The 22,748-nt window shown below is 35.5% G+C and overlaps 1 protein-coding gene across 2 annotated transcripts; it reads right to left on the reverse strand.

Annotated features, from left to right (window-relative positions):
• Positions 1-951: 951 nt before the first annotated feature.
• Positions 952-21,940, reverse strand: FAM76B (family with sequence similarity 76 member B). Of its 2 annotated transcripts, none has more exons than XM_080815168.1 (10): positions 21,715-21,940; positions 20,825-20,889; positions 19,927-19,981; positions 18,700-18,855; positions 16,676-16,875; positions 13,112-13,159; positions 12,836-12,916; positions 12,042-12,177; positions 8,645-8,746; positions 952-3,628 (listed from the first exon to the last, which is right to left on the reverse strand). In XM_080815168.1, the coding sequence occupies exons 1-10, from the start codon at positions 21,799-21,801 to the stop codon at positions 3,539-3,541; spliced, it is 1,020 nt and encodes a 339-aa protein (XP_080671294.1). In that variant the 5' UTR covers positions 21,802-21,940; the 3' UTR covers positions 952-3,538. The 2 variants fall into 2 exon arrangements, with proteins under 2 accessions (XP_080671294.1, XP_080671295.1); XM_080815169.1 differs by having other exon boundaries at positions 2,752-3,628; positions 12,042-12,174.
• Positions 21,941-22,748: the final 808 nt, after the last annotated feature.

Genomic DNA, 22,748 nt, shown 5'->3' on the forward strand with positions numbered 1-22,748 from the left:
AAGACATTGGGGCAGAGGCCCAGTTACATGTGCCTCATGAGATCCTCCATAACGCCCTATGACTGATGCATGCTCAAGTTTGAGAAAGCAATGACTTAGACTAACATTTCCCACAATTCTTAGGATGCCCTTGCTAAAAGCTATCAGCTTCTTATTGCACTTTTTAATACCAAAGTTCCAGATATTTTTTCATGTATATGGTCTCCCCAACTAGACTATAAAGGTCTAGGTCTATAGACCATAAAGGTCTATAAATCAGGTCTTTAACTCATTTTATCAAACAACATAGTATTTAGTCATGTTCCAAAGTTTGTAAAAACAAAACTACATCTAGATTGATTTGCTTTATTATTGCTTTGAAATATCTCAATAGCTCATGAAAGCAGTCTTAATGAACACGTAGTAAAACGGAATGTGTTTGCCAAATCTGTTAACTTCAAAGCCTCATACTGGGAAAATGTAGATGAAGCTTATGAGAGGCTCAGTAATGGTCCCCCAAAATGTCCACGTTCTAATCTCTATGAATAGGTTACCTTATGTGACAACAGATGTGACTAAGAATTTGAGATATGAGGACTCCTGATCATCCAGGTGGGCCCAATAACGTCCTTATTAGAGGGAGCAGAGGGAGATACCATGACCAAAGAGAGAAGACCATATGATTACAGAGCTAGAGAGACTTGAAGATGCTACATTTTTTTTAGCTCTGAAGATGGAGGAAGGGGCAAGGAGCTAAAGAATGCAAGGAATGCAGCTCCAAAAGCTGGAAAAGGCAAGAAAGCAGATTCTCCCCAGAGCCTCCAGAAGGAACCAGCTCTGCCAACTTTGACATTAGCTTAGTAAAACTGACTTTGGACTTCTGGTCTCCAGAACTATCAGAGAATTAACCTATGCTGTTTTAAGCCACTAAGCTTATGGAATTTGTTGCAGAAGCAATAGAAAACTAGTAGAAAAATTTTGACAAGTTTTTATTGTGAAATACTGGATTTAGAAAAAAGTACAAAATGTCAACAGTCAGATGTGTACAAGTACAGTATTTCAATAGTCTATACATGTGAACAGCTTACCAGGTTCACCAGAAAATGCATATTTAGACCAATACAATCTAAAAAGAACTGCAATATTCACAGGCTATTAATACATAAATAACTTGAGCCAAAATGACCCTCACTGGTAAATGCTAATTAATAGCTGAAAACGGGCTAAAAAGCACAATACGGCACACCATAGTATCTCCTTACAGGTCCACATTTAAATATCAGCTCATTATGTCAATACACTACAGATCCAGGACTGGGACTCAATTACTAGTTTATACAATTGCAAAAAAATTAAGTTATAAAATAAGGTCATGGAATAACGAGAGGGCATTTAATTAGGACTAAATACTGTGAAGCCCCTAAAAAGTTTTAGTCTTAGAATTTACAAAGCTTAATGACTGAGACTGAGTTTTCAATTTTTAATCTGTTTCCTAAAAAAGGGGGAAGGGGCACCTTGGTTTTTAGTAGCAGCTCCAACATGTTATAAGAACTATTACACAATTTATTTTAAAACTATAATGAGCACTGTGGATTGATAAATGGTTATGAAACCAGAATATAAAACTATAAATTTCAAAGAAAGGTAATGACTACCTTACGAATTTAGCAAATCCTGCAAACATTAAAATCTGTGTTAAGAAGGCATTATCTATCATTGTTGAGAGTACTAAATTTAGGAAGATTATTGCATGAAGAGCTCATAAAAATAAACTGGTTTAATTTTTCCAAGTCAAGTATGATTAATTCAATCTTTTGCTATATTACTTCAAAATTACCCTAGATAATGTTTTCAAATTGGACAAAGAATTATTTGATATCAACATATAATGAAAAACTGCAGGAATCATCTCCTGAAACATCGATTATATTAAAAACAATTATTGTAACCATCCTGTGTTGAGAAAAGATGATCTTTGACCTGACATTTATAATCAGTTTAAAAACAACTTAAAAACTAATAAATTTATCAACAGTTTACTTAAATTTAATCCTTGCCCATAAATTCCTAAGAGAAGGAAATCTCTCCCACTCTATACAGTGTATCTAGCATTGCCTGATGCTTTACAATTGAACTGAAAGTTTGAACTTGCATTTATTAAGGAGATCAATTGCATTAAAGGCTGAAAACCAATGGATCAGAAAATAATTAGTCAATAACTTTACATAACTTATCCCAACCTACTTAACCTTTTATAGACAATTTTAAAGACTCTGATATAATTTTCTTATAAATAGTGCCTGTATCTTACAGTAGATTCCAATTTATTCAAAGATACTCATGGATTGATTTAAGTTATTTAAATTTTTCCAGATTTGCTTTAAAATTACAAATCAAATATGGTGTACATAAATATTAACTTAGATAACCACATATTATAGGGAAAGCAGATATATGGACCACTGCAGAAAAATTATAAATTTTTAAAAACTTCTATAAAAGAAAAATAAAGAACATGTAACTCACGAAATATGAACATGAAGCCATATGACATAAAAAATAAAATTACTCTATCAGAAATGATTTAAAATTAAATCTTTGGGGAAGTATTTTTACATAATTCAATGAATTCAGTGACCAACAGCTTCTCATATCACACAGAAACAAACCACAAAATCATCTAGAGTCTATATGCATTATCAGTTCTTAATGGAATCTCAAACATTTTACTAACAACTTTGATTTCCTTTTGAAATAGGCTTCTGTACATATGCATTTATATACAAACATTTATTAAACATGATTTTAAAACAAACTGTATGTACAAAAGATTGGCATTCCTATAAATAAAAACATTAGGTGGCAAAAAGGCACTTGTAAGTAAAAATCTACAGTAGTTTGTACAAAACAGAACACATTTTACCTTGGATACTGTACAATAAACATTAATTCCTATACCAATAATGAAAATACTAGTTTACTAACTAATGTTAATGATGTAACTTTTAAAAACATATTTACATATACTCTGAAGTTCATTTAGTAAAAGCACCATGATTTTCTCCTATATTCATGTTGATGCAAAGTAAAAACAATTACCAAAAAAAAACCAGTGTTTACCATTTTCCTTGTTTAAAAGTTTTTGTATTTCTAAATTGAAAACTGTTTATCTGAAATCCGCATAGTGTAAAAACAAAACCAAAACAAACCGAAAGCCCTGCTTCTCTGACTTCTGAACACCATCATCCACTCTATTATTGCATGTTGCATTTTATAAAGGGCACGATTCATGCACTCCTTTACAAGTGTTTAATACTATTGCTGGCAGAAAAGTTCCTGGATATCAAATCATTAAAAAGTAACTTCAAGCCAGTTGAAGTTTTATTTGAATGTTTTACAACTTAAAAAATGCTGTATATCAGTTACAAAAGTGAATAGGAAACACGCCAATTCATTTGGTGTGCAAAAATATTTCTCCACTACACAGAATTTAAGGGCTTCACAGAATTTTTCTCAAATTTACATTTTCAGCAGAAACACTACATGAATAACTACTTTCTCAAGGGGATGTTAGTATGCTTCCACTTTTGTCAAACTTTTTACCCTTTGACAATGCTGCGACCTGTTTGAGTAGTTCTCTGTTTTTGGCCTGTGGGAGACAAAAACATTTAAAATGAAAAATGCTTGAAATACCAGGTCATGTTGAAGAATACTACTCATTTAATGCTGTTCTCTCCACTTACACAACAAGATTTCATTGAAACCCTAAGACCAGATGAGTTGGTATATTAAGGTTTATCTTTTTAATGCTGTATATGGAGAAGGAAAATTCTAGATTGGTTTATCAGCCCCCTTTGTAGATGCTGATATTAATGTAACTGTTGTCCAAAGATACAATCAATGAGAAAAAAGGCAACTTAGGCAATCCATTTAAGAATGGGTCAAATTTTAAATAAGCAAAAAAAAAAAAATCTGGCTCTTTAACTTAAAAACATAAAATGAAAATAAGTTTTCTAACTAATGACCCAAATGATGATTTGGGAGGAATACTGCCCAACAAAATGTACAAAGTCTTCTATTTGATATTTACCTATTTATAGAATAAGCAAAAGAGGCCTGTTTTGTAAAAATATTCACACTTTATCACTTTGCCAAAGGGACCCTGTCAATTTAATGTTATTCAACTAATTGTTTTTGAAGCCCCCATCAGAAATGTCCTTCCTCTCTGATTGTATTTTTGTTTAATTGCCACAGCAGTCATAAGGTACTGCCTTTGATGTAATTTGAACATCTACACATCATCGTTTTCAGATCTGTGAAAGGATGAAATTATTTTTCAAAGATTCCAAGTTTCACTTTGCCATTGATCTGAACTGAATGTCTCCTTCATTCAAATGTTCCACCTGCCAAAGACACTGTCTTTGAGCCAAAGCACTAGGACAATCACCAGTGTTTAGTGAAAAGGAAGGTGTAAAGAGGGACCTTCAAGTGAGTACTTTCATATTTTGACTGCCTTTGTCTCCCTATGTGATCTCTTAACTGTGGAAACCCAGGTAATAAGAACCCTCCATATATACAAAAATATTAATGACCAAACACTTCTGTTGGAGTTTTTGAGCCAAAATGGGGAAAGTATTGAGAACAGACTAGAATCTGAGTGCTACTAAAAGGAACAAATTTTTTTCCTCTTGTTTATGTAGGAAAACCATTTATTTTCCTTCACAAGTTTCAACATTTTTTATTATCTAGATAATACTTTTTTTTTTTTTTTTTAACCTCAGTGTTTCATCTTCTATTCTAATTTTGGCCTTTGTATGGCAAGATAACACCCTGCCTTCTCTGTACAACATCTTAAACAGTTTCATGAAACATAAACCTTTTTTCAAAGCTTTGTACTTCTACTCCCCTACCTTTCTTCAACCAAACTCTCCCCAATACCCATACCTCCTAAATGCAAATATTCTTAGAACAATTTCACATTTGCAAACCTAAGCATGTTTATGTTTGTCTGCCTGATTAACAGCATTTCTTTATTCAATAGTCGTTAAATAAGGGGGTAATTAAAAGTTTCAATTTCAGGGGTTGCTTGGATGGTTTAGTCACTTAAGTGTCCGACTCTTAATTTCAGTTCAGGTCATGATCTCGGGGTCATGAGATACAGCCCCATGTCGGACTCTGCTGGGCATGGAGCCTGCTTATGGTTCTCGTCACCCTCTCCCTCTGTCTCTCTGTCCCCAGCCCTCTTTAAAAAAAAAAAAAAAATTTTTAATTTCAAATTTGATTTCAATTTTAAATCTAGAAAATCACAAAGAATTTAACAGGATTTTGTTTTCCTTTAAAAATTAAAAAGTCCGAAAACCCAGAAGACAAATAATGTGAATGCCGGCAGTTAGTATTAAGTCAAGTGAGTGCACTTATGATCAACTGGTTTATTACTCAGCTGACCAATCCTAGTCAGTGTAATAGTTTTAAATTGTTTTCTTTTTATTGTTAGCTCCATTAGCTCCATGTTATTTAATTTATAACTACCATAGACTCTCTTTGCCAAAAACAAATCTTAACAGAAATTTTAAAATATAGATTAATGAAGGGCATAAAAAAATGGTATCTTTGCAAATGTGCCTCAAAGAGATTGTCATCGGATCTGTAAATTATATTTATTCAAAACCTTTTATATTGATAACATTCAAATTATCTTTTCTCAGTCATCAATAAGAAGCAACCATAAAAATCAAAGTTTATAATTTTCATAGTCTAAGTATGAAACACAAGAACTCAAACATTCGGTGTTGAGAGCAGTTTCCCCTTTATTTAGCAGCTAATTTTCAATCTGCATTTATATATTCTCTCCTAACTGCAACACTAATAAATTTATTTGCTGATAAATTATGTAAGAAAAAAGCCCTTACGAAAAACAAATGTATCAGCTGTTAAATGGAGATAAGTCCAAATGTGTGTTACTCTAATTTAGGTACATTAAAAATGTATTTTACAATGCAATACTTAAATACGTATGTACTTAAAATTTTTATCCTAATGTTACTTCTTTATTACACACCCTGCAAAAATCAAATAATTTAAAACTCTTAACAAGTTAAGCTAAAAATGTTTAGAAACAGTGACCTAAAGGAAAGACTACCTGGAGTAACACAGATCCTGCTGTGCAACCTGGAGTCTATGTTCTCATACGTAAGACAGAAACCTCACCACCACCTCAAAAGGAGTTGAAAGAACTAATCAAATAAATAGAACACTTAGCCTAACACAGAGGCTGATTCATAGCAGGCACTCAAATCTTAATCCCCTCTCCCCCTTCATTAACTTCACTCCTAAAAAAAAAAAAGTAGACTTTTTATTTGGTGTTCTTGTTAGACAACTTAAGTTGTTTGTTTACTTTGGTATTTTGCACAATTTTTTCTTGTGATGCTCACTGCTTATTTCTCAGGTTTAACAGTTTAAAATGTTTTGAGAACTATTAGAACATAGTAAATTTTCTGCTACAGGGTTGTTTGTTATAACAAAAAGGTAAGAAAAATAGTTAACTGTTTACTCAACTAAATGGAAAACCCTACTAGTATATGGTTGAAGGGACTACAGTTAAAAGAGGATATACAACTATAACAGAATGTCTCCCACTATTAACACAAAAGATATAGGGAAGTGGTCTGATAACAAGGAACAGAAACCTGAGTGACCTGAGGTGGTGGGAACACAAGAGAAAGTACAGTTTAATGAGTCACAAGATGTAGGTTTCTATGTCAGTTCTGATTAATTATGTGACCACCATTTCATCTGTAAAATGGGAACTCAAAGTTATCGTAAAGAACAAATAAGACAGCCTACGTAAAATCATGTTAGAAATGTCATACTTCTATCTAAACATTAGTTGCTATTCTATTACATGGAAGTTCAGCTACTGACCAAGAGTTATTAGGCTAAGATACCAATCAGGATAAGATGTCAAAGAGAAGGTCCCCAACAAAATAAAACACACTGCTCTTTTCGACAGTGAGTCATACTAAGTTTTATCATAAACTTCAGTATTGCTCACAGTTTTTCTGTTACCTCGATTCTGGATTTACTCCAGAGTTTTGGTTACACCACTCTAAATCAGAGATCATGAGGCAGAAGATTCTGTTGCCAGGTAATCATTCAGCAATAATAATTGAATGAGAAAAATGAGAAAATCATAAAGCAAATATATACTGGTAGATGATAATGTCCAAGAACGACAATTATATGGGCAATTTCTCAGGACAGAAGGCAGATGGACACTTCCATAAATCAACACTCATTCAACAAATTATTTGAGTGCTTACTATGTGCCAGGTTCTACACAAAGTTTCTCTTTAAAACTCTTTGTAAGACCAATGTTAAGACTTGGGCTGTAACTGAAATTCAGGTTCCTAAATCCATTTTACAATTTCATGCAATTTAAGCTACCTTCAAAGATGTATGAGTAATACAAACCAAAAGGCAGGAATAGCACATATACCCTGGTTTTACAATGAAAAAAACAAACAAAAACTCAGGGCAGTATTACTCCCTTCCTTCCCAAGCTACACTCCCCCATGAAGTCTAAACTCTATGTGCTGGTACGCACCCTCTATGCCTTTAAGACTTAAAATTACTAAAGTTTAAAAGCCCTATTACCCAAAGATTAATTCCTCAGATGTGAGAATGTGTATCGACAGAACATGTAATTAATTTAGTGTGGTTTGATTTCTAAATTTATGAAACCGAGGTGGAAAAGGCTTAAATAAGGGAGTAATGTCTATCCCTGCTGGATGCTCTCCATCTCTGCATGCCGGACATCAGATACTGCCCTCTCTGTCACTATGGTGACTCTTGGCTTCACCATTCAGTTGTTCTGTATATTGGAATCCTCCTGAGTATACCTTGCAGTACTCTTGGGAGACTGGCCTTGGCCTTGATCACTAGAGGCTCCCTGCTGCAGCACACAGAATCCTATTTGGCACCTTGAAAATCACAGTACAAAGGTTAAAGTGCACTCCTTTGCCTTTCATCACTGCATGTAGCATAAATTTCCTCCACTTGAGGTCCCTGAGAATTGGCTTTGTACACCCACCTCCCTTCCCATAATCTGGAAAGAAACAAGAATGACTGTACAATGTACTAAAGACCTTATTTTCATTAGTTTCATGAATCCGATCTTTAATTTTTTGTTTTTCATGCAATGATCAACCAAATGTACTCCACTGGTATCCTCCTCTGAAAACCCCATAACAAGTTTAGGCAAAAGTTTTCAGAATATACTCAATTCCCTTACCAAGTGATTTCAAGCATTAACTCTTAATGGGAAAAGGATTAAGAAATGGTAAAAAATCAAAATCGGGGTGGCCTGGTGGCTCAGCAGGTTAAGTGTCTCCCTCCAGCTCAGGTCATGATCTCAGGGTCCTGGGATCAAGCCCAGCAATGGGCTCCCCACTCAGCAGGGAGTCTGCTTCTCCCCATGCCCCTGGTTCCTGCTTTCCCTCTCTCAAATGAATAAAAAAAAAAATCTTTAAAAAGTCAAAATTAAAGCTGAAAATGCACCAAATACACATAAAATAGAGATACCAATACCAGTCTAAGACAGTATTATTTACAATTAAGCAAGGTTAGCTTTCCTTGCATAACAGTACATGTAAACAATGTCATTTACCTGAAGTTGTTCCACAGTTTCTTTGTGAGCTTTTTCCATACTGTTCATCTTTGTTCTCAAATTTGACTCTTGGTACTGAAAGTCCGCCTTTAGTTCAGTTAGCTAAGGAACAGAAAAATAAGCATATAAATTTACATATGTGCATATGTAAAAAAACACATGCACAAACATCATTTTAAACATCCTTCATTATAAATTCACAATTCATAATAGAAGTGGAAGATGTTAGCAGCTTCCTGAGTTTTACAACTTATTTAGAATTTGTTTTTTGAAATGAAATTCTATTTTATTATAGTATATTTTATTTTATTTTATTTTATTTTATTTTTTTTTAAGATTTTATTTATTTATTTGACAGAGAGAGATCACAAATAGGCAGAGAGGCAGGCAGAGAGAGAGAGGAGGAAGCAGGCTCCCTGCTGAGCAGATAGCCTGATGCGGGGCTCGATCCCAGGACCCTGAGATCATGACCTGAGCTGAAGGCAGAGGCTTTACCCACTGAGCCATCCAGGTGCCCCTATTATAGTATATTTTAAAGTTAAGATAATACTGAACTGTCAGTAAAACTTTTGAGAAGATGCCTTTTTTTGCTTCAATTTAAAAATGGCTTTGCTGGACACAGAGTTTGGCAACTGGTATGCCAACAGGAAAGTTTAATGGCTTATACCACAGAAAAATGCTTCATTTACAATATACTTCACATTATATATAAACAAAGTAAATGTTAACGGTGATTTCAGGTTAAAATAATCTTTTAATGACAAAAGAGGAAAATGTCATAATGGGAAAGTACAAAGAGGAGTGGTTTTATCAACCATGAGCTACAATGCTTTTACTTTAAAATTTACATCCAGTATTATGTATCCGGTATCACCTAAGACTTGAGGTAAAATGGAGAACAAAGTACAGAAATAAAACTAACATGGAATGAGAAAGAAAAGGGAGTTAATTTAAAATTTTTGCTAACTTAGACAAATGTAAGGAAAAAAAATCAGTGGTTTGAGGAAGCTACATTTTCTTCTTAAATATCAGTGACATAGAGGCGCCTGGGTGGCTCAGTGGGTTAAAGCCTCTGCCTTCGGCCCGGGTCATGATCCCAGGGTCCTGGGATCGAGCCCCTGCATCGGGCTCTCTGCTCAGCAGGGAGCCTGCTTCCTTCCCTCTCTCTGCCTGTCTCTCTGCCTACTTGTGATAAATAATAAAATCTTTATAAAAAAAAAATCAATGACATACATAAAAATACAAAATCCTTATGACCTTGAACTAAAAAATAAGTTGATATTATATAATTTCATTATCAGAACCATGGAGAAAAAAGCTTCTGGTTATTTTTAAATGGTTTTCATTACATATAAACTTTAAAGGTTTGTTCGTTTTTTGTTTTGTTTTAAGATTTTATTTATTCATTTGAGAGAGATACAGAGATAGAGAAAGAGCACAAGCAGGGGGAGAGGCAGAGGGAGAGGGAGAAGCATACTCCCCACTGTGCTGGGAGCCTGACATGGGGCTCAATCCCAGGACCTGGAGATCATGACCTGAGCTGGAGGCAGATGCTTAACCATCTGAGCCACCCAGGCGCCCCTGCATGTTCTTTTTGTATAGATATATAACAGCAAAAAGAGAAAGGAAGTCATGGTGTATTATATTCTTATTGTCCAAATAAAAGTCCTTTCTTTTGCCAAATTCAAAGAATAACTGAATTCTCTGTTTATTACAATACAAAGGAATTCCTGTTCTGAAATGTCAATTCACATCAGATCAACTAAGATAATTATTCTTGTCACTCCACTGTGTGTTGCCTTCAGATTATGAATTTCTGGAAGATAAGGATCGTGTCCAATTTATTTACTCATTTTTGTATCCTCATGATCACTAGAGGATACATGGCTAGCTCTAGAAGTCACTGAATAAAGTGAAATAAATTTAAAAAAATATCTTGGATGCCTTAGATTTACATTATAAGAAAAAATAGCAAATATGTAGCATTTTAGGCTTAGAATTATTATTTTTCTTACAACACTGCTTATTTCCAGCCCCATTACTTTTTTTTTAAAGGAACACTAACAAAAGTAGAAAACTTTCAACAAACTGCACCATAACAGATGAGTCATGCTATAAAAAAAAACCCAAAAAACTAATAAAGTTAAAATTCCACAATGCATTACTATTTGGTTTTGGAATTACTACTTTATAGCAAATTTACTATGTTATTCCATTTTACCTAGATTTCCTAGGCTAATATAGGTAAATCTTTGTGCAATAGATATGTCTCGAAAATTTTGTGCATAAAACAAATTTCCATAAAAGTTCATTAATTCAAAAAATTCTGCTAATCAAAAAGAACCATAAAAAGTAAGATGCTCCTAACTATTCTATTTTTATGTCAATCCTCAATTTCATATACTGAATTTGCTTAAACTAAGATACAAATGTATTAAAATAAATTTAAATCTATTTAAATCATCAAGGCACGGGAAAATTTAACACAAAAGTTGTTAAATGCCAAGCTCAGATTCAAGCACCACTATGGATACTCAGAAACAGAGATAATTCATTATAATAAAGTCTTATTCATAGTTTTAAAAGGAATATTTTTAATGTTTTCCTACTGCAGAAGGCATTTAAAATAAATCAAATTAGAATAGTTTATAGTCTAAGACTATAAACAAGTACAAAAGTTGGCTCTACCCTCAAAGATGACCCAACATCAGAAATAGCAGCTATGAGCACTATATACATGGGAGGAGCTGTAGTAAGTACTTTATATTTCATGTAATCCTAATAACCACCTCCTGAGATGGTATTAATTCTTCCATTTTTAAAAAACTAAGGACCAAATATGTGAAAACATTCTGCTCCAGTTTACACAGAAAGTGTTAGAACTTTTCACTAAATTGACAACATATTTGACACTCCTAATCTAACTGACAAAGTCCTCAGAAGTATACTTGGTTCCTACAAAATGATCTTAGACACCTACTGCTAATCACAGACTACCACACAGGAAATTCCCATAACACTACTTTTCACCAGTTATTTGATCTGGATTGAAATACACGATTGGCATGTCAAAGACTAAATTCAACTATTTTCTCAAATCTCAAGAATTTACATAGTGGATATTCCGTTTATATGTCATTTTTAAATTAAGACATTAGGCTTATTTTTAAGCTACAGGTTTGCTGAAAACTAATGTTCAGAAATTATTACAATTCTAATTAGCTCTCAGTTAATTCTTAAAACTAAAATTCTGAAAGACTATTTTCACCTATAATGTGTCTTGTCTTATATGAATTACCCACAAAATTACCAAATTACTGAAGTCTAATAAAACTTGCATTTTCAAGCATAACTTAAGATGTAAATCTTAGCAGGCTTCAATGAACCATGTTCTTACCTTTTTATCTTTTTCTAAAATGGTCTGGTCTCTCTGCTGTAAGAGACGTTTAAGTGACATCACTTCTTCTTTCAGTTGACTTATAAGGACAAAATTGTCTGTTCCCCCACTATCTGCTGACTGATTTATAGAGCTACTAAAAAGAAAAAAGTAAAACACAGTTAAATGAAGTAGAAGGAAAATTAGCAGGTGTTCAAATTGCATAAATTAGACAATTCCACAAACATCCTTAAGGCTAATGCAAAAAAATATGTACCTGACAGAAATGGATGCAACTGGCAAATTACCTTACTAATGGCACACATTACATACACCTGCAGAAATATAATTCAGTATTAGCTTTTAGGGGGTCAATACTTCTAGTGTAAAGCAATAGGCAGCCAATTTGTACAGTAACATCAGCAAACTTTTGGCTAATGAACTAAAAACAAACTCACGCTCATAATACTTTAAATACATTTTCCAAGCAGGTCAATTTAAAACATAACAATTAGATTTTTAGATTTGTGTTTCACTGAAGAATAATTAAGATCAAGAGAATGTTCTATTCAGATTTGTTCTCCTTTTTTCAAAACCCAATGTATTCCCCAAATAGAACAACAGTTCAGTGCCACTTGCTCATTGCCAAAATTAAGTTAAAACTGTTAACTAATTATGGTTACTCTTCTAGGTGACTCAAAAAGGTCAATGCAGAAGATAAATGTTTCTATTCTTTTACCTAGCCATAACTGGCAATCAACTGTAACTATTCAACTAACTTGAATTTTCGTAGCGCTAAAGGAATTCATTTTTACCTATCTCCATTAGATGGCTTAGATTCCAATTTGGGCTTTTTCTTTGGAGTTTCATTCTGAATTGCTGCAGAGGATTTATGGCTGAAACCAAACATTAATAAGAATAATTAGAGTAAAAAGGGCAGAGCCACCAAGTGATAAGTTATTCTTTTTCCCCTAAAATATTACTGAATATCACTGATTTTTTAAAAGCCTAAGTAATAAAGTTAAAGGGATGGCACATTAAAAGAATATATATGTATCAAAATACTTCGGAAAATATGTTAACATATTTACCTCTGTTTCCACAGTCCCTGCTCTTGTTCTGGACTCAGATTGCTGATTCTGAAAAATATATAAATGACATCTAACAACAACATTTATTTAATACATATGTTTAACAACATTCTTTCCAATGGACTCAAATTGCATAGAGAATGAATATTCAATTAAGTGTTTGAACTAAGCTAACATATTCTAAAGAAATCACATTGTATGGAGATAAATTCAAATCAAGTAAGTGCTAGGCAATTGCTACTAAGTTCTTTAACAAAGGTATAGTGATAGAGATCAAATTCTCTCTTTTATCAGATCATTTTCCAAAAGCCAATTTAATATCATACTAAAAGTTGGGGTATATAAGCACGAAACCCACCAGGCTCTACTAATTATGAAGTATGACAATCTTCATATTTAGGCTGCCCCTACTATTTCAGACAGAAAATGTTTGATCTTTAAAGGCCTTCCTAATAATCCTCCTTTAGAGTAATTCCAGTTGCTCAGAATAGTGTGTCAAGTTGAACCAGGAAATAATCTTGTTTCTTTCCTAGTTTTCCTAAGAACCCTCTCCAAAGTCTCTTGATGTTTCTTGAGTCAGGACTATAGAAGAGACATACTGAAAATACTGGGAATTTTATAGTAAGAACTGATTTTACTTTTACTTATAATTAAATGCTTTATCACTAATTCTTTTCCATTATGCCATAACACTAATAATGACTTTATAATTTACTATGAACCCTACAAGTTTTCCTGCAGTTACATATCAGCCAATCCTGCATTAACCCCTAATTTATTGATTCAACATGTACAGAGCATCTTCCACGTACCAGGCGCCACATATTTATACAATAAAAGATGTTAAAAGACCTAAGCTGTGTGACCTTTTTGCCAGTTACTCTTAAAATTCCTGAGCTTTAGTTCCCTCATCTGTGAAATGGGTATAATTTATACCTTATAGGAATATCAAACTTAAGTTGAGTTCATATACATAAAAACACATCATACATTACTAGTAGCATACACAATAAATAAAAATACATACATACAGTTGCAAGAATAAAATTTACTATTGTAGCTTTGAAATTTTCAAGCAAAAAAAACAAAACAAAACAATCAGATCATGTTCTTAAAAATCAGCTGTAAATAAATACCTAGTTGGGGGAAAATGCTGTAATTCTATAAACCTGAGTTATTCTCTATTTATGGCAATAAATTGCAACATGACTGCGGAATTCAGTTGCTCTTTCTTTTACAAATTTCATCATAACCATCAGCAAGCCATATAATCACACATGAATTAACAGCACTATCCGGCTCTCAAAGTGAGAACAATCACATTTTAAAGGCTTAACAAAAACGCTTGGAATTCACATCTTTGCTTTCTGAGGTGGCCATTCCTGGATCCAGATTGACTTGCTTTTGCTCTCCTCCACCCCACCCACCACTATGTATCATAGTATGTACACTCCTCCTAACTGTTCTAACCTACTAAAATTAAAATAGAACTTCACAAATGGGTTGCCTACTCACTAAATGGTCTATATCCATCAAATACAAAACAGTATTTCTATTTCTTAAGCAATAAAAAGGAAAAAAAATTAAGGGTCAATACCATCCTTATTCCTTTTACTTTTGACACCTGTTATTCTAAAGATGAAGTTACTGTCACAGAATTTGATCTTTATAAACATACTCCGTGTCCTATCACACACTAACAAAAATTTGTAAAGGACAGGAGAAAAGGACACTTCAGTTGAGTTTCAGGAATAGGTCTGTGATAGTTACTTAGTCAGTTTTTCTTAAAAAGGCAAAAACAAGAAAGATTTATGTTCTTCTGTTCCTTGGGATATTGACAGAAGCACCACAAGATTTCTTCACAAGAGCCAGATTAGAAGTCACTATGCACTCCACAACTACGGCATGCAGAAAGTACAACAGGGTAAGGCAAGTGGAAAAATTGCTAAGTGAACATCACTACCTCAATAAAACTTCATAATATGTGCTTGCCTATAATTTAGAATCAGATCTTATTAGCACTACATTATATTCTAAAAACCTGTTCTTAATATTATAGGCATCAATTTTCTATAAATGAAATTATGTTTTATCTACCTAAAATATTAAAGACTCAGAGAAATTTGGGGAAAAAACAAATTCTTCTGAAAACTGGTTATCATGTCCCTGGTTTTGTCCATTTTGTGTTTAATATATTCTTGATTTTTCCATGAAGACTAAAACCACAATTCAAAAACTTGATATCACACACATACTACCACTATATAACTTTTTCCTCCCAAGGCACTTTAAAAATCAAGTAATTGTTTAGATTTGAATAGAATTCCTGTCTATGTATTTTAAAATAAGTAGCAAAATACTGCTAGTTTAAAAGATTATTTTTCACACTTTTGGAAACTTCAAAATTTAAAATACTTCTATTATGAGCTACAAAAACACTGAATGTATATACCCTAGTCACTAGTAAATATAACTATGCATATGACTATAATTTGTATTTCTAACTGTAAATATAACTTTTATAAGTAAAATCCTACCGATTATTTAAACAAAAGAAGAATATTGAGGCCTTTAATAACATAAAACCAATGAAGTATTAACTCTGGTGTACTTGTATTTTTACTTCATATGATCATAATTTTATGTAATTCCCTAAAGGTCCTATCTTTATTTTTGTGGTAAACAGCTAAACACACTCCAGGTGTATAATTTTATACAGGCTTACCTCAAAGACACTTTGGGTTGGGTTCTAGACCACGTAATAAAAATAATACTGCAATAAAGCAAGTCAAATACATTTCTGGTTTCCCAGTGCACCTAACTTATATTTATACTATACTATAGTCTACTAAAGTGTGCAAAAGCATTATACCTAAAACAACTAGATACCTTAACAAAGTAATTAAAAAATTGCTAAAAAAATGTTCATGTCATCCGAGCTTTCAGCAAGTCATGAATCACTGATCACAGATCACCATAACAAATTTAATAAAGAAAAAGTTTGAAATATTGTTGAGAATCACCAAAACGTGATACAGAAATGTGAAGTGAGTAAATGCTGTTGGAAAATGGTGCCCGCAGGGGCGGCTGGGTGACTCAATCGGTTAAGTGGCTGCCTTCAGCTCACCTCATGATCTCAGGGTTCTGGGATTGAGTCCTGCATCGGGCTCTCTGCTCAGCAGGTAGCCTGCTTCCCCCACTCTCTCTGCCTGCCTCTCTGCCTACTTGTGATCTCTGTCTGTATCTCTCTCTCTGTCAAATAAATACATAAATAATATTTTAAAAAAATGGTGCCCACAGACTTGCTCAACACAGGGTTACCAAAACCCTTCAATTTGTTAAAAAATGAGTATCTGTGAAGCACAATAAAGGAAAAAAATGTGATAAAATAAGGCGCACCTGTATACTGAATAAAGTAGGGAAAAGGCCCCTAACACTCAAGATGCTTACCATGTACAACAGAAACCAGACTTGTACAAAAGTAGTATTTGCAAAAAGTTAAACATCAATACATGGCATTAAGTGCCAAGAGGATTTTAGAAAACCTGATTTGGAAGTACTTACTTGTGATGGCTACTGCTGTGACGATGGTGATGGTGATGATGGTGGTGGTGATGTTTTGAATGATGCTGGTCTTTCTCGGTAAGAGATGAAGAAGATGAGTTTGAATGTGAAGATCCCAGGCTCTTCCTTTGTTCTTTTGTCTTCTGCAAAACTCTCTTGTATGATAAAGTACAGAGCCAGCATAATAACTTTCCGTCAACCTTTTTAAAGAAAATATTTGTATTAGATTCAATGTACCTATAAACTGAGTTTAAGTGAAAAATAAACTATTCAAGTTCTAGCGCAGACGCAGACTCGTGCACGCTCTCTCACACACACATGCACACACACACACAGATCATTACAAAATAGAAATAAAATAAGACTTTCATGAAACTTGGGAAAATGCTCATCTGGTCATAAAATTGGTGAGGATGATCTATGGACTTCCATTAGTTTTGAGGTTTTTTTTAATTTTGAGAGAAAAGTTTATTTTCTTATTACAGGGAATTAAGCATAAATTGACATATTTCAAAGAATCTTACCTAAGCACCGGCCTGAATTCTTAAGTCACTGTGTAATTACTAAAATGACAAAGTAATTCCCACTACAGTGAAAATTGTTAGAAATAAGGAGAGCTTGAGTAACATATATACATATGTTTCAAATATATACATTTGATTCTCATTATTCCCAGGTTTCCCATTTGCAAATTCACCACCTTCTTGCTAAAATTTATCTGTAACCCCTAAATCAACTTGCAGCACTTTCATGATCATTCACGAACATGCACGCGGCAGCAAAACATTTCTGTAGATGGACAGCAGACATTCCCTGCAGAGGTTTAACAAGGTGACACTGTGGTCTTCTTCTTTCAGCTCTTACACCATAAACAAGTGTTCTTTTCACAGTCTATTTAGTGCCATGTTTTCTACATTTGTGCTTTCTTAACGGTGATTCCACTGCTTATAACAGTCCCCAAGTGTACTGCTGAAGTGATGTATAGTGTTCTTTAGCACAAGAAAGCTGTGATATACCTTATGCAGAAAATACATATCTCAGGTAAGTTCCGTCAGGCATATAGTGCTGTTTGCCATGACTTCAATGGAACTGAACAATTTATGTTACGTAAGATGTCTCTGAAGAGAAACATGCACAAAACAAGATTAAGTATTGATCAAATGATTACCATGTTGTGACCAGAGCAAGAATCTAATCCTATAGTGCCCCTTTAGAAGCAATACTTCAATATTCACTAATTCAGTGTTCACTGCAACTTTATAGAACCTATCCACCACGAATAATGAGGATCAATTGTACATTTGTCAAGAGGAAGGAAAAGAGCCTTCCTTCCAGAATTAAGACTAAGCCCTAAAAAAATAAAACAAAGTTTCTTTCTTCTACTTGTTCACACAAGAACTGCTGGAGGGACATGTCTCACAACTAGGGTACATATACTGCTGTTGAAGAACCTGGGGAGCTTCTCAAAGAGACAGTCATCCTCCAACTCAACAGAACTGACAGACAACAGGAGGCTTATATGAATGCCGACCAGCAGAGGAATGCCACAGACACACACATACTTTTTAAGTCACTGTAGGCAGAGAAAAACAAACAATGGTTGAAAACATGAGCCCCAAGTCAAAAGGCACAAGACTAACTTTGAATTATACGTGTTAATGTGCCATCAGGTATTTTTTCACACCAGCGACTTCAAGTAACGAGCAAAAGGGTAAGTAGCTGAAAGGATTTAAAAGCAGTTAGTAATTTTCCTGAACAAAATGTTAGATTTTGTTCTAACAATGGTTAGAACAAATGGTGCGGAATAGCTACCACAGAGTATTTTTTTAAAATATAATAATCTCAATTGATCAACGTAAATCTATGTATGATGCAAACATGGAGAAAATGCACTGTTCCTGCACTTCCATCTAACCATTTTCAGGGACCCAAAGGATACATCATGTAGCATTAGTGTAGTCATTAAAGTAACTCTCAACCTGTGTGTTTCATTTAATTTCCAGAAGATATCATAATATAAATACCTTTCTTCTTCCTTCCTCCTTTCGATCAAAAGCACATTGTTGTTTGCACTGTTCACAGGTCTGAGGTGGTCCGTATTTTTTTTCTGAATTTGTACAACGCTGACACTTTGTACCAATAAATGCAGCAATTATGTTACAGTACTGACAAGGCTTAGGCTGAAAAGCAGATACACATTTTAACTGAGACATTTAAAAATTAATTAAAAATTTGCTGCATAAAACATATACCTGTATACAGACATATTTCTAGGACTAATTAAGGAGATAAAAAAGCTTTCTGTTAAATATGTTACCCTGTCACATTTAATGACATTCTTCATGTTCCTATTCATTTACTAACATTTATTTCTAGAGTCATGCAACTTTTTGTTAACTCTCTTAAATAACGTCATGAGAAACGTATTTATGATTGGATAGTATGTTATATAAAAGCTATATGTGAAAAAGTTCTCAAAGGATTAAAATAAAGGTACACACTGATAGAAAAGTTTCATGCATCCAGTATTTAGGAGCATGAACTAATTTAATAACCTAGTTACTCTTATTACTGTTTCATTTATTAAAAAAACATTTAACAGTTTTTTTTTTTTATCACATACAGGTATCGATGATGAAATGAATATACATTACCCGTGAGCTTTCACCTTAAGAATTGCCACAAGCATATTCAACCTAAACTATAACAAACATACCTTGATTTTCTTTGATACTCAAAAGACAATTCAGGATTTTACAGAACCTTAAGGCCAGCACTTTGACCAATCATAACAGTACTATACCAATAATGACTGTCCTATACATGTGAGAAAAAAATTATACTAGCATAATGTCCTGACTTTTAAGAATAAGTGCCTGAACTGTGCTACTACATAAAAGCTGTTAGAGGTTCTGAAGGGGGGGGGGGGAGTGTGATTATGCAAATTTTATAGATAAGGAGGTTCTCCATAACCAGGAGTTTGTTATATTTGAGCCTTTGAAGAATAAAATCATACACTTCACACTGAAATTCAATATACACAAAACATGCGCATAATAGTACTGTTTTTAAACGTTGTCATCCTCTGACTGGACTGTCATCCAATCAGACAGTCTACAGAAAATTTCTTTCCTGGAATATTTTAACATCTTAACTATTTAAGGACATAACCATATATATTTTTTACAAAGTCCATTTTGTGAAAAACACTAGTAACAATAACATGAAATAAAAATGTAAAACATACTTACCGTGCCAAATTGCTTCACATTTTGAGCACACTTCTTACAAATTGTATTAGTTTTGCTGAAAAGGAAATTGAATATAGATGATCAAATTTACATAGCTTTCTGAGGTAATTAGCACACTGTCGAACTAAAGCAAATACAGTTTATATTTGACATTTGCTTTAGTAGTTCCTAAAACTTCCTCTAATACAGACCAAGGATCTTCTTAGGGATGTGTATTGTATACATTTTCTCCTCTTTCATTAACTTTAAATATATGATAAATGTTTTTACACATTTTTATTGTGTATCTTTTAGTAAAGGAAAAAAAAAAAACCAAAGGGGAAAAAAATCCTAATGTTTCCTATCTAGTTCCAAAATCTTCACATTTACCATTGTTTATGCACAGCCTTATATCTCAGTGCCTACCTAACCTTCCTCTGGGCCTTCCCCACTATTATGATGCCAGTAATCTACTTATGAAGAAATACTTTGTTCTTCTCCTTAGGCTACTCTCTTATAAGAGCTCTGATCCTTTAACAAGAAATCACCCTGTTAAAAAGTATGTGCTCTTCTTCCACTGGTAACAAGTTACTAGATTTCACCTTGGAAGATAATTGGTAACAATACAGACCTTTCTTGAGGTCCATGTCAGCACTAATGTTTTGTCATTTTTACAGCTTAACAGTAACTTTATGTCTGCGTTTTTAGTCCACAAGACTAAACTGGTCTAATTGTAAAACAGCCACTAATTTTGTGTCAACATAGTCTCTCCCAGCACATATAAAAGGTTTACAACTTAAAATTTAAGAGAATAAACCATATTTATGAATATTTCACCACAAATACGGGATGACAACCCCCCAGTATTCCTTACAGACAACTGTGTCTTTAACAATCAAAAACTGTTCAGTATACAAACCTCTCTTGTTGAAATTCTGATCTGCAGTAAGTACATTTTACAATAGGATGCGCAATCCGACATTCCTGTAATAAGACAATATATTAGTATCTATCTCAAAGTCCCCAATTTCACTTTTCTGGTAGAAAACTATTACACAACCTAGTCAAATTCCTAAAACATCAGTAGTACCTATCCCCCAACGTACACAATTGAGTAATTTATCATATAAGTGGCCAATTACAGCATATTTCCTTAGGGAAAGCATAGGTGTCTTTGTCTTTACTTGATGTGGGGGGTATGCTACAAATTAAGAAAGCTGTCAGGGCCGATTTCAAGGGTTGGTTAAATGCGAAACTACTTAAAATTTTGCACCGTTGTTCACAGACAGCATCCTGGCTTTAATAGGATGGGAGGAGCTCCAAATCATAGAGCATTCTGTCCCCAAACCAGTCGCTTCGCTTTCCTGGACAGGGAAGAAGGATGCCATCAGCTTTGCGGCTTCAGGTTCCTAGCAAGAAAGTGCAAAAACCGTCCCCTGCCTCCCGGTGGAAGGAGAGGACAGTCCAGGCAGAAAACCGAGGTGAAAACATCTCCACCCCAGGGTTTCTGCGGCATAGACAGGTGGCTGCCGCCTCACTCAGCCCCACCCCTGAGACCCCTGAATGTTGGTGGGGCCCGGCCCCCTCCTGGGCCGCCTGGAAGAGGGCAGAATCTTGTCTTCTCTCAGGGGCCCCTCCCATCTGATGCCCACGTCCTCGATAAAGGGGTCCCGAGTGAGGAGGCAAGAAAGAGCTCCAAGCGCCCAAGGCGCGGGCGAAGAGAGCCGGGCTGCAGCGCAGCAGACACCCAGCTTCCCTCGGGCTCCGGCCGAGGAAACCCCGCCCGCCCGCCGCCCAGCGCCCACGGACCTTGCAGAGCTGCTGGCCCTGGGAGAGCTCCTCGAAGGGATAGCGCTGGGTACACTTGGTGCAGGCGTACAGGGCCGAGGCCGCCATCCTGCTCTTCAGTCTCCTCCTCCACCGCCGCCCGCTCCGAGGCGGGGCCCTACGGGGAACTCGGGCGCCGCCGCCGCCGCCGCCGCCGCCCGGGCCGCGGGCTCCTCCCCCTCCCCTGCCTCGCGCCCACCAGAACCTCGCCGCTAAGGCCCAAAGGCCCTGCGGTCTGCACCGTCTCCCTCCGCCTCCACTTCCGCCCCCAGCCCTCCCGGCTGACGCCGTCCCAGCCGCTCCCGCTTAGGCCCCTATAGCGGCGGAGGGAGACGAAGAGGATAGCTCGATGCGGTTTAGCTGCGCGGCAGTGGATCCGCTTCCTTCTCGGCCTCGCTTCCCCATCTCTGATTGGCTGGGATGGCTACTGCGTCAGTCAGTCGCTCCTCCCAACCCCTAACGCCGACTATGCTGGGAGCTCCCACAAAGGGAGGAAGTTGCTGGCCAATGAAGGACCGACGCTCTCTGCGCGCGAAATCCGCTTCAAACTCGCCCCGCCCAAAGGCGCCAGTAGCGCCTGTGTGTAGCAGCCAGTCTTAGGTTTCACTGAGAACGCCCCAATCCAATTGGGCAAGTGTTCGTGAAGGTTTACTCTCTGCCTCCACTCTTTTTTTCCCCTTGACTGCTATTGGACCAAATCACTAAAGTCCCTCCTGATTCTATTTGTTATTGGTCAAAAGCTAAGTACTTCACCTGGAGAGGCGTCTCCGACTCCAGCTGACGCTCTCTCCGGCGTCTAGTCCAAGGGAACGGATGGAGTGTTGGAACTTCTCATTTTATTCTGTTTCAGTCATTCTATTCAATTGCCACTGGAGACAACACAACCCGTGGCCCACGTTTCCTCCTCGATGTGGCCCGCCCTTTTGTAGAGTACCCTCAGAGCCGTGGGGTAGCCCTCAGCGTTAGCTTCGCCCGCGGTTTCAGCGATGCGCTACCTTGTGACGTCAGCGAGGGAA

Source organism: Martes martes, assembly GCF_963455335.1.
Source record: "Martes martes genome assembly, chromosome: 10".
NCBI classification, from domain to species: Eukaryota; Metazoa; Chordata; class Mammalia; order Carnivora; family Mustelidae; genus Martes; species Martes martes.

Excerpts from the sequence above, each read along its gene's own strand:
- FAM76B (XM_080815168.1), bottom strand. The coding sequence starts at position 21,801 with ATGGCGGCCTCGGCCCTGTACGCCTGCACCAAGTGTACCCAGCGCTAT. Across the intron at positions 16,876-18,699 it reads AGGAGGAAGGAAGAAGAAAG|GTTGACGGAAAGTTATTATG; the intron begins GTATTTATATTA and ends TTCTTTAAAAAG. Across the intron at positions 12,917-13,111 it reads CAGGGACTGTGGAAACAGAG|CCATAAATCCTCTGCAGCAA; the intron begins GTAAATATGTTA and ends GTTTGGTTTCAG.